The sequence below is a fragment of the Mobula hypostoma genome, chromosome 17 (genome assembly GCF_963921235.1).
Source record: "Mobula hypostoma chromosome 17, sMobHyp1.1, whole genome shotgun sequence".
NCBI classification, from domain to species: domain Eukaryota; kingdom Metazoa; phylum Chordata; class Chondrichthyes; order Myliobatiformes; family Myliobatidae; genus Mobula; species Mobula hypostoma.
Window position 1 is genome coordinate 5,967,589 of NC_086113.1, and position 19,473 is coordinate 5,987,061.

At 41.9% G+C, this 19,473-nt stretch overlaps 1 protein-coding gene across 1 annotated transcript in view; it reads right to left on the reverse strand.

Moving 5' to 3' along the window:
- The window catches only part of nek10 (NIMA-related kinase 10), a 113,208-nt gene extending 95,634 nt beyond the window's left edge, over positions 1 to 17,574 (reverse strand). Inside the window, exons 1-3 of the mRNA XM_063069492.1 lie at positions 17,501 to 17,574; positions 9,975 to 10,035; positions 3,925 to 4,067 (exon numbers count right to left, since the gene is read on the reverse strand). Coding sequence (XP_062925562.1) covers positions 3,925 to 4,067; positions 9,975 to 10,035; positions 17,501 to 17,574 — 278 coding nt within the window. The remainder of the gene's footprint in view (positions 1 to 3,924; positions 4,068 to 9,974; positions 10,036 to 17,500) is intronic.
- Positions 17,575 to 19,473: the final 1,899 nt, after the last annotated feature.

Below are 19,473 nucleotides of genomic sequence, written 5' to 3' on the forward strand. Positions count from 1 at the left end.
TATTAAACGTAGGATTAAATTATTTACCCCTAGATCATAAAACGCTATGCACCGTACAGGCCCTTTGGCCCACAATATTGTGCTGACCCTTTAACCTACTCTAAAATCAATCTAATCCTTCTCTCATACACAGCCCTCCATTTTACTACTATCCATGTCCCTATCTATGAGTCTCTTAAATGTATCTAATGTGTCTGCACCACCACCACCCCTGGCAGTGAGTTCTACGCACCCACAACTTGCTGTGTAAAAAAATTACCTCTGACATCAATCCTATACGTTCCTCCAACCATTATAAAATAATGCCCCCCTCATATCAGCCATTTCTGCCCTTGGGAAAAGTCTCTGGCTGTCCACTCTTTTTATGCTTATTATCACCTTGTACACCCCTTTCAAGTCACCTCTCATCTTCCTTCACTCTAAAGAGAAAAGCCTTAGCTCACTCACCCATCCGTATGAAGCAATATTACTACTAAACAGACAATAACAAAATGATTTAGGATTTGGGGCAGATACAGGAAGTGAGTTAAAGATAAGGTACAAATCGAGGAGTAGATTGTGGAGGGAGAAGCCAAGAGGCAGCAGAAAACAGCTGTTATGAATTGAGAGATAGGAAAAGAAGACAGTCAGAAATAGTGAAACAGTAATGATACAACCAACAATATAAACCAGATCACGCAGGGAAATACAGCAACTGCACATGAAATTCCCAGTCGTCGTGGCTATCCCTTGAGGTCAAGGATGATGGTCTTCATTCTGTTGATCTACTTATGGGCTCTCAAGTAGCTTATGAGTCCAATCTTGGCTTTGAAAGTTCTTCCGCATTCAGGACAGGTAGTTCCAGATGGCAGATCGGGCTTTGGCTGTTGCTGCCTCTCTTTCCATTTTGTTCTCTTTTCTTCTAATTCTGCACATCTGTTGGCTTCGAAAGTTGCTGTTCCTTCTCCGATGATAGCTTGCCAGAGTTTCCCAACTGTTGATGTCAATGTTACATTTTCTTCATGTTGGCTTTTAAGACATCTTTGAATCTCTTCTGTTGTCTGCCTCTTTTACGTTTGCCTTCTTTAAGCTGGGAGTAGAAGATTTGTTTCGGCAGACCTTCATCCGAACAACATGCCCGCTCCATCTTAGTTGGTTCTTGATGACGTAGGCTTCAATGCTTGTTGTTTTTGCTTCATTTAGCACACTGACGTTGGTTCTTCTTTCTTCCCAGCTGATATTTAAGATGTTTCAAAGACAGCATTGATGGAACTTTTCAAGTGCCTTCAGATGTCGTTGGTATGTTGTCCAGGTTTCTGATGCATACAGGAGCGTTGGGATTACCACTGCTTTGTACACTAACATTTTGGTGTCTGTTTGGATGTCACGATCATGAAAGACTCTTGTTCGGAGACGTCCAAAAGCTGTTCCAGCGCATTTAAGCCGATGTTGGATCTCGTTATTAAGGTCGACATTGGAGGAGAGGTGACTTCCAAGATACGGAAAGTGATTCACGTTTTCCAGGGTTGTTTCGCCAAGTTGAATTGATGATTCTATCCGATTTGTCTCAATTGGTGATGGTTGATAGATGATCTGAGTCTTCTTGGAATTGATGGTAGGTCCAAGTTTCGTGTAGGCACCCAACAATACAACCCAATGATACAACCAACAATATAAACTGGATTATGCAGGGAAATACAGCAACTACACATGAAATCCCCAGTATTTATCCACAGTAAGCACAGTAAGTTCTAGCCCAGTGTCTTGTGCAAAAGTTACGTGGTCTGGAAGGACAATTAATAACAGGAAACAGGGAGAAACAAGAACAACAAACAGAAAAGTAAGCAAAAAGTAGATGAATATGAAAGACAGATTACCAAATTGTGGTCAAGTTGAAACTCAGGATCATACAATGGACAAAAATGTACAAGAACAACAGTGTAGCAAAATTGGTTGCACAGTCTAAACATCTTAAACTATATTAGGTTTGCCTCCTGTCAACTAAGCATCATTTTTTTAATGATTGTGAGGTGACAGATATTTCATAGAAGGAAGAGGAAACAGAACATTTTTTCAATCAAATACAACAAATGGTGTGTATGAATAGAGAACTAAAGAAATTCGATTCATAATACCAAAAAAAGTATGAGTGGAGGTCAGAAATATCAGAAGTAATTGATTATACCAGAATTACCATGAAAGAAATATAAAATTATTATGAGCATGAAGCATAGATTCATCTTGAAGCTCATTATAAATACAGATTTAAAGTTATATTAAAGAACTGGATATTAACAGTTTTGTGCTAAAGACATTCTGATCATTTCCTTCTTGAGATGAATCCAGGTCTCTTTCACTACACTAACTGATAATCTGTTCCTGCACCTTCAAGTTCCCTTTCAAAATTCTTAATTTACATATTTTATTTAAATTCCCCGTATAGCACAGAAAAACCTTCCTGGATGAAATTTGTTGAATCCTTTTTAACTAAGGACTTTAATCATAATGTTCCTCAGAATCCTCCCCTTCCTCTCCAAAATCTCCTCCTAGCCTTGGCTGCTGCAATGAAAATGCTCAGTCTTGATTCTGAAACTGATACGTAAATGAAAGCTTTTTTAAATAAATGTACTGAATTTCGATATTGAATAAGATTCTGCTGTGTCTGGAGGAACATGAGAGGTCATCAACTTAATATGGTCACCTAGTGATTGGTGATTTATTTTTCAAATAGATGGTTAGGTGTCTTGCTTTTCAAAAAGATCTCTGTTGAAAATATAAAATATTTATTTCAGATAAATTCCTTGAGGGAAACTATATAATTTTTGAGGAAGTTGACACCAATTGTTAAACATTTAAAACATATAAAGAATAAGAAGGCTGAAGTGTTATAACGTAATATGTTTTAGATTGCTACTATCAACATTCAAAACAGAAACGATGGTCTAATTTCACGCTTCTGTGATGCAAACACATGTGGCATGCCATGGTGGCACTGGAAGCATGGCGACACTTGTGGGCTGCCCCCAGCACATCCTTGTACTGCGTTGGTCATTGATGTAAACTACGAATTACACTGTACATCTCAACGTTTCGATGGACATGTGGCAAATAAAGCTAATGGTGGAGGATTACAAATACCTGGGGATACGAATTGACAATAAACTGGACTGGTGAAAGAACACTGAGGCTGTCTACAAGAAGGGTCAGAGCCGTCTCTATTTCTTGAGGAGACTGAGGTCCTTTAACATCTGCCGGACGATGCTGAGGATGTTCTACGAGTCTGTGGTAGTCTGTGGTGGCCAGTGCTATCATGTTTGCTGTTGTGTGCTGGGGCAGCAGGCTGAGGGTGGCAGACACCAACAGAATCAACAAACTCATTCGTAAGGCCAGTGATGTTGTGGGGATGGAACTGGACTCTCCGACGGTGGTATCTGAAAAGAAGATGCTGTCCAAGTTGCATGCCATCTTGGGCAATGTCTCCCATCCACTACATAATGTATTGGGTGGGCACAGGAGTACATTCAGCCAGAGACTCATTCCACCGAGATGCAGCACAGAGCGTCATAGGAAGTCATTCCTGCCTGTGGCCATCAAACTTTACAACTCCTCCCTTGGAGGGTCAGACACCCTGAGCCAATAGGCTGGCCCTGGACTTATTTCATAATTTACTGGCATAATTAACATATTACTATTTAACTATTTATGGTTCTATTACTATTTATTATTTATGGTGCAACTGTAACGAAAACCAATTTCCCCCAGGATCAATAAAGTATGACTATGACTATGACTAATTTTTGATCTTTAAACCATATAGATTCTGTTTTAATGGAATTGATTTTATACATTCTATGATCAGTCATAAAGGTAGAGGCTTCCTGTCTGTTCAAATATTAGTTTAATGACAGAACATACCACTTAGGTTAAGATAGCAACATAATTCACCTAAAAGCTTCAAGTTCCACAGCCTCGGTTGACTGTGGCTGCTGCTCCCCACATCGGCTTCCACCATTTGGCTTTCCCTGAATGGAATGTTGCTGTGATTTTGTTGTAATTCCACGGCCTTTGTCAAAACTTAGAGCTGGCAACTAAAACAACAATCATAAGCAAAACACAGTTTAGCATGCAAGTTCATTTTATACCAGTTATCAGATACTTTAAACTTCAATCATATAATTTTAAACATTAAAAAACACATAGGATATACACTTTATCAGGTACACCTGAACACCTGCTTATTAATGCAAATTTCTAATCAGCCAACCATGTGGCAGCAACTCAGTGCATAAAAGCAAGCAGACATGGTCAAGAGGTTCATGTGTTGTCCAGACTAAGCATCAGAATGGGGAAGAAATGTGATCTAAGTGATCTTGACTGTGATTGTTGGAGCCATGTAGGGTGATTTTAGTATCCCAGAAACTGCTGGTCTGCTGGGATTTTCACACATAACAGTCTCAGAGTTTATAGAGAATATTGTGTAAAACAAACATCCATTAAGCAGCAGTTCTGTGGGTGAAAACACCTTGTTAATGAGAGAGGTCAGAGGAGAATAGCGAGACTAGTTCAAGCTGACAGGAAGGTGAAAGTAACTCAAATGACCGCATCTAACAACAGTGCTGTGCAGAAGAACATCTCTGAATACACAACATGTCAAACCATGAAGTAGAGTGGTTACAGCAGTATCTTGTACCTAATAAAGTGATCACTGAGTGTACATTGACAACTGAAAAACAGTTCATTCTGTTTAAAAAAAGAAATACTTTTACTTAAACAATATTTTGACAGACTGAGAACAATAAAGTATAATTTGAACTGCATTCACTGTTATAATCCAGGAGCCAAATTATACTGTTAGTTCCCATTAAATGAGTAATAATGACTGGATAATTTTCTTGTGTGATGTCAGTGGAAAGATAAACATTAGCAAAAGTACAGGGAGTCTCTAACCAATCGTCTTTGGAACAGTGTAATGGAATCATTCAAAGATTAGACAGGTCATGTCTAGGCATCTCAGCTAAATGAAGGCATGTCCTGACTACTCCCCACTCCCCACTCCTCATCCCATTACCACACAGCCAACCACAGCAGAAGAGCACTTTCTCAGATTTCTCCTTGGTAACAGCCTAGAACTGTGCATTCTAGAGTAAGGAGTGAAGCTCACTTAGGTACTAGGGTGCTATGAGCTGAACTCTGTCTTATATGGTTATACAATGTTTTGCAGGGTTATAATTTTATAAATAATATCAATGTACATACAAAACATGGAACAAAGATAAAATGTCAAGACTGGTCACAATCCACTCTCCTCTCCTATCAGATTCCTTCTTCTTCAGCTCTTCTGCCTATCACCTCCTATTTTCTCACTTCATCCCACCCTATCCCACCCACCTAGCTTCCCCCTCACCTGATCTCAACTATCACCTACACAATACATTCTGCAGACACGAGGAAATCTGCAGATGCTGGAAATTCAAGCAACACACACAAAAAATGCTGGTGAACGCAGCAGGCCAGGCAGCATCTATAGGAAGAGGTACAGTCGACGTTTCAGGCCGAGACCCTTCGTCAGGACTAACTGAAAGAAGAGATAGTAAGGGATTTGAAAGTGGGAGGGGGAGGGGGAGATCCGAAATGATAGGAGAAGACAGGAGGGGGAGGGATGGAGCCAAGAGCTGGACAGGTGATAGGCAAAAGGGATACAAGGCTGGAGAAGGGAGAGGATCATGGGACGGGAAGCAACACACACAAAATGCTGGAGGAACTCAGCAGGTCAGGCAGCATCTATGGAGAGGAATAAATAGTCAACGTTTCAGGCCAAATCCCTTCATCAGGACTGGAAAGGAAGGGGGAGGAAGGTGGGGGGAGGGGCAGGAGTACAAATTAGAAGGTGGTAGGTGAAGTGAGGTGGGTGCAGGAAGGGGAGGATGAAGTAGAAGTGTAAAGGGAAGGAGGAGGTGATAGACCGATGAGGAGAAGAGGTAAGAGAAGGACCACAATGGAAAATAGTCAATCTATAGCTAACTCTACTGCCACAACGAGGCTACTCTCACATTGAAGGAGTAACACCTCACATTCCACCTGGATAGCGTCAAACCTGTTGGAATGAACATTGATTTCTCCAACTTCCTGTAAAATTTCCCCTCCTCTTTCCCTCTTCCCTCTTCTTCATTTCCCCACTGTGTCCCCCCCACCTATTCCTTGTCTTTACCTCACCTGCCTATCACCTCTCCCTGGTGCCCATCCTTCCCTTTGTCCCATGGTCCACTCTCCTCTCCTATCAGATTCCTTCTCCTGCAACCCTTTACCTTTTCCACCAATCATCTCCCAGCTTCTTACTTCATCCTCCCTCCCCCTACCTCCAGCTTCACCTATCACCTTCCAGTTTGTACTCTTCCTCTCCCTCCACCTTTTTAACCGAGCTTCTTCACCCTTCCTTTCCAGTCCTGATGAAGGTTCGCTGAAACGTTGACTGTTTATTCCTCTCCATAAATGCTACCCAACCTGCTAAGTTCATTCAACATTTTGTGTGTGTGACTCTGATTTCCAACATCTGCAGAAGCTCATGTGTTCATTTTACACAGGGATATTTTTGAAGTAAGCATTGTGAATTTAAATGATGTAAAACAAAACTAAAGTTATGTTTTGTTGCATGAGATCTGAGTTTTTAATAGTCATAGTCATACTTTATTAATCCCGGGGAAACTGGTTTTCGTTACAGTTGCTCCATAAATAATAAATAGTAATAGAACCATAAATAGTTAAATAGTAATATGTTAATTATGCCAGTAAATTATGAAATAAGTCCAGGACCAGCCTATTGGCTCAGGATGTCTGATCCTCCAAGGGAGGAGTTGTAAAGTTTGATGGCCACAGGCAGGAATGACTTCCTATGACACTCAGTGCTGCATCTTGGTGGAATGAGTCTCTGGCTGAATGTACTCCTGTGCCCACCCAGTACATTATGTAGTGGATGGGAGACATTGACCAAGATGGCATGCAACTTAGACAGCATCCTCTTTTCAGACACCACCGTCAGAGAGTCCAGTTCCATCCCCACAACATCACTGGCCTTACAAATGAGTTTGTTGATTCTGTTGGTGTCTGTTACCCTCAGCCTGCTGCCCCAGCACACAACAGCAAACATGATAGCACTGGCCACCACAGACTCGTAGAACATCCTCAGCATCGTCCAGCAGATGTTAAAGGACCTCAGTCTCCTCAGGAAATAGAGACAGCTCTGACCCTTCTGGTAGACAACCTCAGTGTTCTTTGACCAGTCCAGTTTATTGTCAATTCGTATCCCCAGGTACTTGTAATCCTCCACCATGTCCACACTGACCCCCTGGATGGAAACAGGGGTCACCGGTATCTTAGCTCTCCTCAGGTCTACCACCAGCTCCTTAGTCTTTTTCACATTAAGCTGCAGATAATTCTGCTCACCCCATGTGACAAAGTTTCCTACAGTAGCCCTGTACTCAACCTCATCTCCCTTGCTGATGCATCTAACTATGGCAGAGTCATCCGAAAACTTCTGAAGATGACAAGACTCTGTGCAGTAGTTGAGGTGTAAATGGTGAAGAGAAAGGGAGACAAGACAGTCCCCCGTGGAGCCCCAGTGCTGCTGATCATTCTGTCGGACACACAGTGTTGCAAGCACACGTACTGTGGTCTGCCAGTCAGGCAATCAAGAATCCATGATACCAGGGAAGCATCCACTTGCATCGCTGTCAGCTTCTCCCTCAGCACAGCAGGGCAGATTGTGTTGAACGCACTGGAGAAGTCAAAAAACGTGAGCCTCACAGTGCTCGCTGGCTTGTCCAGGTGGGTGTAGACGCGGTTCAGCAGGAAGACGATGGCATCCTCAACTCCTAGTCGGGGCTGGTAGGCGAACTGGAGGGGATCTAAGTGTGGCCTGACCATAGACCGGAGCAGCTCCAGAACAAGTCTCTCCAGGGTCTTCATGATGTGGGAGGTCTGTAGTCATTGAGGCCGCTGGGGCGCGTGTCTTCGGCACAGGGACGAGGCAGGACGTCTTCCACAATACAGGAACCCTCCGGAGCCTCAGGCTCAGGTTGAATACATGGCGAAGCACTCCACATAGCTGAGGGGCACAGGCTTTGAGCACCCTGGTACTGACACCATCCAGTCCTGCAGCCTTGCTTGGGTTGAGATGTTTCAGCTGTCTTCTCACCTGTAGAGCGGTGAAGCCCACCGTGGTGGTTTCGTGTGGGGAAGGGGTATAGTCATGAGAGCAGGGTGGGGGACTGTGAGGAGGCGTAGGAGGGGAGAGTGGAATATGTGTTGGTTGGGGGCCGACAACAGATGGCTCATGTGTGGGATGGGCAGGGGCCACAATGTCAAATCTGTTAAAGAACAGGTTATTGGCCCTGTCCACACTGCCCTCAGCTCCTCTGTTGCTGATGATGCACTGAGGCATAACTGCTGCCTCTGAAGCCTAAAAACAAACTATGTTTTGACTGTTATTTTCTCAGCTAAGTATTTCAAGGTTTAATGGAATGTTAAATATTTTCATATTTTAATGTATTTTATGTATTTAATTTAATTTCATTAAAGTTCTCCTTTTTATTGTTTAACAGTAAAATGTTTCAATAAGATTGAACATTTGTCTTCAACATGGATGGGAGGGGTTTGGAGGGCTATGGTCAATGAGACTAAGCAGAATAACAGTTCATCACAGACTAGATGGGCTGAAAGGCCTGTTTCTGTGCAGTAATTCTCTATGACTCTATGAACAATTGACACTGGAGTTCAGAATTCTTCTAGAATTGGTGCATTCTGAAAATGCTCATAGAACTCACTAGAAATTTTCAAACAGTTGTCTCTCAATTTTCAACACTGTCAATTGGTAGTCAAATCCATTCTGTCATAGAATTATGAACTGCCTTAGAATAGAACAGTACAGTACAGGACCAGGTCCTTTCACTCAGTTGTGTGGAACTAATTAAACTAGTAATTAAATGCCTAAGTAAACTAATCCCTCCATGTCCTGCTCATTCAAGTGCCTCCATGTTATCTGCCTCCACCACTGTTGTCAGTGCATTCCAGGCATCCACCATTCTGAGTAAAAAAAGACTTGCCCCGCATATCTCCTTTGAGCTACCCCCTCTCACCTGAAATGCATGCCCTCTAGTACTAGACATTCCTCCCTGGACAAAAGATACTGGCTGTCGACCTAAGTCTCTCATAATCTTATAAGCCTCTATCACGTCTCCCCTTAGCCCCTGCCACTTCAAAGAAACCAACACAAGTTTATCCACCCCTCCTTATAGACATGCCCTCCAATCCAGGCAGCATTCTGGTGAACCTCTTCCTCACCCTTTCCAAAGTGTCCACATTGTTCCTATAATGGAGCAGCCACAATTAAATGGAGTGCTCCAGATCCAGCCTTCCTAGTTTTATAAAGCTGCAACATAACTTCCAAGCTCTTCAGCTCAATGTCTTGACCAGTAACAGCAAGCATGCCATCGACCTTCTTTTACCACCTAATCAATTATTTACATACTATATCATCAATGATCATGTTTGAGCTGAAGATACTTAAATTGGTATCCATACACAGATTTAATTCATTTCTGTAAAAGTGTTGCTGATTTAGGTAAAATAAATGATCTGTATTAAAGTAATGAACAAATACACTGAGAAATTCCCTGCTGATATTTGTTAAGCACAATTTCTAGGTTCAAACAGATAGGAAATAAACTGAAATGCAGCAATTGCCAATAATGTATTTTAAGCAGAAAATAAATGGCTCTTTATTACTAATGACCATATTTACTTAGTAAATTAGATTCCATTTGAGATAACATAAATGCCATAGATGAAATAAGTTTCTATTTGAGATAATATCATTATCATTTGAGATTTATTACATTGTTGGTACATTTGAGCTTAGTTTCCATTTGGAAATAACATAAATCTCATAGATTAATAATTTTCCCTTTCTGAAGTTCCTTCTTAATGACCAGTGAACGTACCTGCTGCTTGCTTGCTGGTACGTTCAAGAGATTAAGCAGTCGTTTGAGATCTGTGTGTTCTCTAAAACAGAAATATTTTAACATAAAATGACTGAATTAATTAAGCGATAGTAAATAATTTCTTCCTATGAATGGCTGTAAAGCTTTCATATGTATTAACATGGACCATAGAACATTACTGCATAGGTACAGGTCTTTTGACCCACTATGTTGTGCTGACCTTCCAACCTGCTCTAAGATCAATCTAACCCTTCCACCCTACATAGTCCTCCATTTTTCCATCAACCATGTGGTTATGTAAGATTCTCTTGTTTGTGCACAATGCATCTACCCCTACCACCACCCTGGCAGGGTGCTCCATACACCCAGCACACTGTGTAAAAAAAAGTACCTCTGACACCCCTCACCACCCTGCTATACTTTCCTCAAAGAACATTAAAATTATGCCCATGTATTAGCGGTTTCCACTCTGGAAAAAAGCCTCTGGCTATCCACTCTGTCTATGGCCCTTATCATCTTGCACTCCTCTATCAATTTACCTCTCATCCTCCTTCACTCCAAAGAGAAAAGCCCTGGCTCACCCAACCTATCCTCATGTTTCTACTTGCTTTTCTGCTCTTTTACAAATGAAACATAGAACTATACTGATATTACACAGCACATTTTTGGTCCTCAAATTCGCCAAAGCTTCTTACAGCCAAAAATGTCCTTTTGGAAAAATTGTAATGTAGGAAGATATAGAATATATATCTGAATCATATTCTTTCAGTGATCACTTCAGTTCCATCAAAATTTTACATCCGTATAAACATTTCTTCCACTTACAGTTGCCAGCCAACGGTGTTCACCATTTCTACCACTGGGAACACCCAGAAAATTGCACCAGCTTGTATTTTACTCCAATTTAATGTACTTTACAGAGTAACTGACGATGGGAAGATGTTATATACTCTTGATAGGATACTTTACCAATCATAGTGAAGAGTCCTCATTGAGCCTACAATAGGAAGTGTTAAGCAGTCACTTGGATTAGATTTAGATAAGGAGTAAAGATTGGGAAGTATGGGTGGGATTAAGGGAGATAGAAGGTGTGAAGAAAACCTTTTATTATTTTAAGTCTCAATATAAGTTGTCTTCTGAAAGAAGACATATAGAGAAAACCCGACATGGTTTTTTTCTCCAGAGGTTAATCAGCAGTTGTTATCAATGACGATATTTTTTAAATTGTCTTGCTCCAGAGTCCATAAATCCTACACTTTCTACTCACTAATATAGTGGGCAAGTACAGCTAATTCACATCACTGTAAGCGTTTCAAAGTCTATTGGAATTATCTCCTTAAGGTTGTTAAAGCTGGGAGGTAGTAATGGGGATAAAATGCTATGACCTATTAAATGCTCCCAATGCCATGCATCTTAAATAGCTTTTGACAACCAGCTCCAGCTCCTGGCCTTCATGTGTGGCTTAGCTACTAAGCCCCGTGGAACCATTTCTACTGACAGGATAAGGGGCAAAGGTGGGTTGCTAGTGCCTTAAGACCAGTAGTTTTGGGCAGATGGGGCTCTTCAGCCATGTTTGACAGCTCATCTAGGAGAAGGAAAACTCTGATTTCAAATTTCCACTGCCTCGCAGCTATACTTACTCATGGGGAAGGCCTTGGGAGAAAACCCCCAAGGAAAAGTGTGGAGCTGGATACCATAAGGAGGTCCTACACTGAGGTCAATGTTGACTTGTGCCACACTGTATCGGTCTCTATTGCTCCTTTGGATTCGTCAGTGACATGGAGAGGGACAGCCTGCTGCATAGGCAACAGCTTTCTCTCCATATCATACCGCCCTGGCTTATGTACTGGATTGCATATCACACAGACAGCTAGGATGCTGTACCCATGGTTGACCCTAACCAACAGAGGAGTAATATCTCTGACAACAGCAGAAAGCTATTGGATTACTAATTTAATTAGTTCAGCACAATATTGTGGGCCGAAGGGACTACATGTATATAAATGCATGTAGCATTCAGAATAAGGTGCACAAACTCGTGGCGCAATTAGAGATAGAGTGGTATGACGTTGTGGGCATTACTGAGTCACGGAGGCACATAAGGTCACAGTTGGGAGTTTAATATCAAAGGGTATACTTTGTATTGAAAGGACAGCCAAGAAGATAGGTGGTGGTGTGGCTCTATTGGTAAGAGATGAAATTACATCTTTAGAAAGAGGTCAGAGAATGTCAGATCTTTGCGAGTGGAGTTAAGAAACCGCAGGAGTGAAAAAACCATTATGGGAATCATATATAGGCCTCCAAACAGTAACTGAGATGGGGACTGAGATCGCAAAGCGAGCTGGAAAAGGCATATAATAAGGGTAGTGAAACAATTGTATGGGGGACTTCAATATGCCAGGGGATTGGGAAAATCAGGTTGGTGTCGGATCGCAAGAAAGGGAATTTGTTGAATGCCTACGAGATGGCTTTTTAGAGCAGTTTGTGCTTGAGCCTACTAGGGGAAAGGCCATCTTAGATTGGGTGTTGTGTAATAACCCAGATCTTAACATAAAGCAGCCCTCAGGAGGCAGTGATCATAATCTGATTGAATTTGTACTGCAATTTGAGAGGGAGAAGCATAAGTCACATGTATCAGCATTGCAATGGAATAAAGTGAATTACAGAGGCATGAGAGAGGAGCTTGCCCAGGTGGAGTGGAGGGGGATACTGGTGGGAATGACGGCAGAACAGAGTGGATGAAGTTTCTGAGAATAGTTCATAGGGAGCAAAATAGATATGTCCTACAGAAAAAACTGTTCTCTACAGTAGGGCTAGGCAACAGTGGCTGACAAAGGAAGTTAAGGACTGCATAAAAGCCAAGGAAAGGGCATAAACAGTTGCAAAAGTAGGTGGGAAGTTGGATGATTGGGAAGTTTTTAAAATCCAACAAAAGACAACTAAAAAAGCTATAAGAATGGAAAAGGTGAAATATGAGGGCAAACTAGTCCATAATATAAAGCAGAATACTAATAGTCTTTTCAGTTAAGTATCTTAAATATCTTGTGACCAAATAACCTTCTAATATGGAGGCACGTTCGATTGCAGCGACATCTATGGGATCAACCAAAAGTGTTACTGTCCTTCTTAAAAGTATGTTTTAAGATTGCTAAACCCTGCTGTACATTAAGAACTTAACGTACTGCAGGTTGACCGCATCAATGAGTTGCGTATTGGTGAAGAAACTGAAGGAGCTGGAATTGGTGCAGATCATGCTGCTGCCTGCATCAGAGAGGCATCGGAGGAGTCGGGGTATGAAGCAGGTGTGCGATCTAACAGACAGTGATCATCTTAGTCACTTTTCTTGTGATCTCAAGACCCTATTGAACATTGTTAATGTGGAACACTGCAAGACCAATTTACTGATTTATTGGCAGATGGTGGAGAAGCTGCGAGGCCTCAGTCGTCGCTAGGATGAGGCCTCAAGTCGTGGTGTCACCTGTGTACAGCCACTCAGGAGAGAGGCGTCACAGAATGTGCACTTCACCGGAGGTGGTGTGGTGTGGTGTGGTGTGGCCTTCATGTTGCAGTCAGGACTGCCCCCGGCATTCGCTCAGCAGAAGACAAGCCGTATTGTGTTTGCCTGCAGATTTCTGCAACGGTCTTAGACTATAGTTTTTTGTGTGACTGTATTTTACTGACAACTTATGTGTGCTACATGTGCCTTGTGCTGTGTATGACTGTTGGTACTGTCTTTTGTACCGTGGTTCTGGAGGAATACTGTTTTCTTTGGCTGTATTCATATGTGGTTGAACGACAATAAACTTGAACTTAAATTAGGGAAGGCAAAAACCCTTTAAGAAACTATTGCTTTTCCCAGAGAGGAAATTGTGACTTCTTTCTAAATGAATGAGCAGAAATTATTGCAACAATATTGCTCGTATGTGTTTATTTAGTAAGCTCCAACCTAATGAAGGTCAAAAAGCCCATGGATCTGATGAAAGGACATTGATCCAAAATATTAATTCCAATAGCAAATGTCCCTTGACTTGCTTAGAGCTACCTGAATTTTCCATTTCCAGACACAGATAGACTGTTATGTAGACTTTACATTCCAACATTTTCCATTGACTCACTTTTTTGCATTTGCAGCAGATAAACAGGTTTCAAGTGTATCAATTAAAAAGAAATATTTCAGATAGATTGAAAGACCTAGATAGAGTGGATATTTCCTATAGTGGAGGAGTTTACAGCCAGAGGGCACTGCCTCAGAATTGAGGAACATCCATTTAGAACAGATGACAAGTGCAGACGAGCAGCGAAGAAGAAACATCGTCTCTCCTGCCATCTAAAGAAATGCAACACCCCTGCTAATAAGGAGAAGTTTGCACAGGCTGGGCAGTCATACAATCGAGCAGAGAGACAGGCCAGAAGAAACCATAACATCAAACTCAAAAATGACTTAACCAGTGGTAACCTTAGCAGCAAGGAGTGGTGGAATGTTGTGGACTCCCCCTCTGGAAGAACAGGCCACTCTGACATCCCTGTCATTGAGCACAATGGGTCTGTACCTACAATGGCAAAGGATAAGGCCAATGTTTTCTGTCGGGCTTTTGCAGATAAATGTTGGCTCACAAATGCTAGTGACCAGCCACCAGATATCAGGCAGCTTACTACCACCTCGCTGAACAAAACCATCTTCAAACCTAAAGGCATCAGGAAAATTATCCAACAGCTTCAGCCTGATAAAGCATCTGGCCCTGACCAGATTCCAACTAGGGTCTTAAAGGAATGCAGTGCAGAACTTGCAAGTCCTCTCTGCCGCCTCTTCCAGCTATGTTTCTTGAGTGGTGCATTCCCAGAACAATGGAAAATAGCATCAGTAACACCAGTACACAAGTGGGATTCCAGAGCTGATCCTACAAATTACCACCCCATATACTTATTCAGTGTCATCAGCAAGGTAATGGAAGCAGCAGTCCACAAACAACTTCAGAATTACCTACTCCGTAACAACTTCATTTCAAGTAGGCAGTATGGATTTAGATCTGATCACAGTACAGCTGATCTCCTCACCACCTTACCTCAAACGTGGAACACCTTCTTAGACAAAGGTGGAGAAGTGCGTGTCATAGCCCTGGATATCAAAGGAGCATCTGACAAGGTCTGGCATAATGGACTCTGTGTTAAGCTGAGATCCAAAGGAATATCTGGAAAGCTGCTTAGATGGCTGCAGAGCTACCTTCATGGACGGACCATCAAAGTTGTTATCTCTGGTCAGGCTTCTGATTCTTCAACCATCAATGCATCTGTACCACAGGGTTCAATACTTGGGCCACTTCTGTTTTCTATCTTTATTGACGACTTGGTTGATGCATGCAGTAACGAGCTATACCTGTACGCTGATGATTCCACACTATTCGCACCAATTAGAGCAGGAGAGAGTAATACGGTGGCAGCAGGCCTGAATAGGGATCTTGACAGGATGCAAGCCTGGGCAGGCGACTGGAATGTCACCTTTGAGCCTACTAAGTGCAAGGCGATGGTCATGTCTAGGAAGAGGAATCCATCTAACCCCGACCTGTATTTTGGGAACTGCAAGCTGGATTTAAAGAAGGAGCTAGTAATCCTTGCTGTTAATATTGACAGCAAGTTGGTGTGGGATAAACACCTTTCCACTATTTCAAACAAGGCTGGACAAAGGCTTGGAGCTCTGCGGAAAGTAGCATCCAAACTAGACAAAGGGGGCAGAGCCGCGGTTTACAAAGCCCAGGTACGAAGTATCATGGAGTATGCCTGCTTATCATGGATGAATGCCTCACAGAGTGTCCTCAGCCAGCTTGATTCCATTCAAAGAAAGGCTCTCAGGATTATAGGTGTAGATGAAGCCTCAGTTCGTGAGAAGCTAGCCATCAGTAGCTTACACCACAGACAACAGGTTGCTGCAGCTACTGTGCTATACAAAATGCACACCAGCCACAGCCCTGCAGACCTTCGCGCCATGCTGCCTTCATCTTATGAGAGACGGCGCACCACACGATCAAGTTTATCTATGCCTGCTCATGCTGTTTCTATGCCTGATGCGAGAACCTACACACTGGATAGAAGCTTCCTTCACTGTGCTGTCAGAATTTGGAACAGCCTTCCAGATGCTGTGGTTGGAAACATCTGCGACGATGGGGTCCAAGCCTTCAAGAGTCGAGTGCACAAACACCTATCTTCTCTGGGAGGGAAGTCACATGCTTCTTCATAAGCTGTCATGAAGGAGACCAGGATGGCAATGCTTGGTTGTTGGTAGGTAGGGTTAATACCTGACTTTCAAGAGCACTTGTGAGTTATGTTCCGGCTGGACTTAATCCTTAAACTGCTGGAGAACAGTGCGGAAAGAACAGGTGCTGTTTTCTCCCGGTAGGGATTAGTTTTTGGTTCCAGGTGTTCCTGCCACGTTTTGTCACCCTGCAACCTTATCCTTCAATCTCTTTGAATTATGGAGGACAGCACGTGTATAAACATCTCTCTCCAGCAGACTTCATCATGATCATGACTCCAGTATTTCTACTATTTTTTAATCTTTCTTAATTGTACATGATTTTTTTGTGTTCTATCGCTAAGCAGCAGTGAACCATCTGATTGGCCTATCAGAGTTCTCTTTGGGAACTAGTTGACTTGATCATCATTTCTGATCTGGCTATTGCTCATGACTGCACTTAATAAAAAAAAAGGAGATGAGGTGGAACTTCTCTAGCAGTGAATCTGTGGAATTCATTGCCACAGACAGTTGTGGAAGCAAGTCATTGGGTATATTTAAAGTGGAAGTTGATAGGTGCTTAATCAGTAAGGGTGCCAAAGATTGCAGGAGAATGCAGTTGAGAGGGATGCTAAATCAGCCATGGTGGAGCATACTCAATTGGCTGATTGGGCTAATACTGCTCCCTTGCTTCATGGTCTTACTAAATATACACACACATACGCTGCAGCTAGGGTGCCTAAGACTTTTGCACAGTACTGTATTTGTCAACATGGAGCAGAGAGTGAGTTTGTAAATCTGGCGGGAGCAAAGGATGGCGAGAATCACGATGATGGAGTGCCGCAAGAGGGGCATAGGACAGGAGGCAGAGAAGGAGTGCCAGGGGCAGCGGTGCCATAGGTGCAGACACACCCAGCCCTGAGACAACAGGCAAGGCATATTATTCCAAACAATTGGTTTATTGACCATTACAGAATATATCTCTAGTGCTTCCCACTCCCTCCCCTCCCCCTTCCTCTTTTCCCAACCACGATTCCCCTCTCCCTTCCCTTTTTCTGAATCATGATTCCGCTCTCCCTGCCCCCTTCCCACTCTCAGTCCACAATAGGTACCCATATTAGAATCAGGTTTAGCATGACTTAAAAATGCCATGAAATTTGTTTTTTTTTGAGGCGGAAATACAGTACGATACATAAAACTACTACAGTACTGTATAAAAGTCTTAGGTATGCTATATATATATATACCTAATACTTTTGCATAGTAATGTATCGGTAATGTCAGTAACAAAATAACATACTTGTCTGCAGTTCTTTGGAGCTTTGTGTCTGATGGTTTTACTGCAACTTTAATCTTTTTGTCTTGCTCAAGCATTGTAGCACTTCACTTAGTCAATGTTAAAAACACCATCCCTGTCGGAACAAAAGAGGTTTAAAGTCTTAAAATGTACAGTAAATACATTTTAATAACATTTCTGGCTTAAATTTCCAGAAGTTTGAGTTCCAAAAACAAAGTCAATATTGCAATTTTAAAGACACAGAGAAACTGGGATGTGTATGGGTATGGGTGGGGTGGGTATCAGCAGACGTAATTCTGTGAAGGCAATGACCATGTTGAAAGCGGTATTTTAGAAGGATACACCATTGCTCGGCTCTATTTTTAGAAGAATGGACTGTCAAAGCAAGGAGTTACTAAACCTCTTTATAATCAAATCCTGGATTATTTTCTTAGCTGCATTATTGTGTGTCAGTCTGCACATCACCCTTAGAAAGCATGCAAAAGTTAATTACTACTATCTACCAAAGAGGGACTTCAGGGTAAGGGAAACTGTCGTCATTCTTCTTGGAGTACAGAAAGTCAGATACAATCAACAAAGCTATAAATAGTAACTAAAGAGGTTTGTGGTGATTAACAAAAAAATTTTTAAACATGAGAGAAGTTATGACTGTAAGCAAATTCAATACAGCATCAAAAATTTATATAGATAAGAATTCGGGGTTTTAAAAACAGCAGAATGAGGAAGAAAATGCAGTGGTCTAAGATAAACAGCTCCATAAAAAAGACCAGCATAAGCATTCAGGACCTTCCTATACACTATTATTCAAAGTTCTATGATCAGGTCATAGAAAGAATTTCCTCTACATCAACATAAAAAAAAATCAAAGCCAATATCTGGTAATGACATTGTTTCAGGACTGCACATTTCAGATGCTTAACAAATTGCTTGGCATCAGCCAACTTCTACAATCCCAATACATGCTGGGCAAAACTGTCTCCTTTGAATTGAGTGGTATGTGACACTTGGATACAGACTTGTTCACTGACTTCCATCACACTCGTCCCCTGTGCCAATGCTGCTCATTTTTTATGGAGCTACTCACTTTCAACATCTGTAATTTTTCTCATCTAATTCCTAGTATCTGTTTGGTAACTCCAGTTTACTGCACATCTTCCAACACCCCACCCCCACACATAACTGCTCCCAAAGTTGCCACGAACCACTTCCCCTGGTTTATTTTTACTGAGTTCTAAACTGCTTCCAACCCACAGATCTGCTGCTTTTTTGAGCAGACTTATATTCTTCCCCTTTGGATCCATGACAACCTCAACTTCCATTATAACTATGGTTAGACGGATAAACACAAGAGAATCTGCAGATGCTGCAAATCCACAGCTACGCACACACTAAATGGTAGAGGAACTGCTGGGTTACTTTAGCATTTTGCTGATGGTTGAACTGATTTTATGTTTTAATTCCAAATGGGAACAGATAATTATTGCAGTGAAATGAAAAACAAATGACCTGAACACCAGCAGGACAGTCCATATTTTGCACAACCTGTGCCCTAGTCCTAGACCACTCCACCACACAGAACAACCAAGACAGCAACAGTAGCAGGACCGTGAAATCGTTGGAGCCACTAGCCTCAAAAGGTTAGAAGTAGAGTTAGCATGAGCATAGAGACAGCAATCTAGCCCAATATCTTCAGCTTTCAACACTCATTCCATGTTTTGCATCTCCTTGTCATGACTACCCAATCACTGTCAATTCAAAGATTCAAACGGCATTTATTATTAATGTATGCAGTAAGCAACCCTGAGAAATCGTCTTCCTGCATACAACCATGAAACAAAGAAACATTGTAGAATCTGTTCAAAGAAAACATCAAACGCCCAACACATGAAAAAACAAATTGAACAAACAGCAAAAAAATGAGCAGAGAACATCAAACTATTGAAACTATCTAGGAATGCTCATGAAGTTTAGTTCAC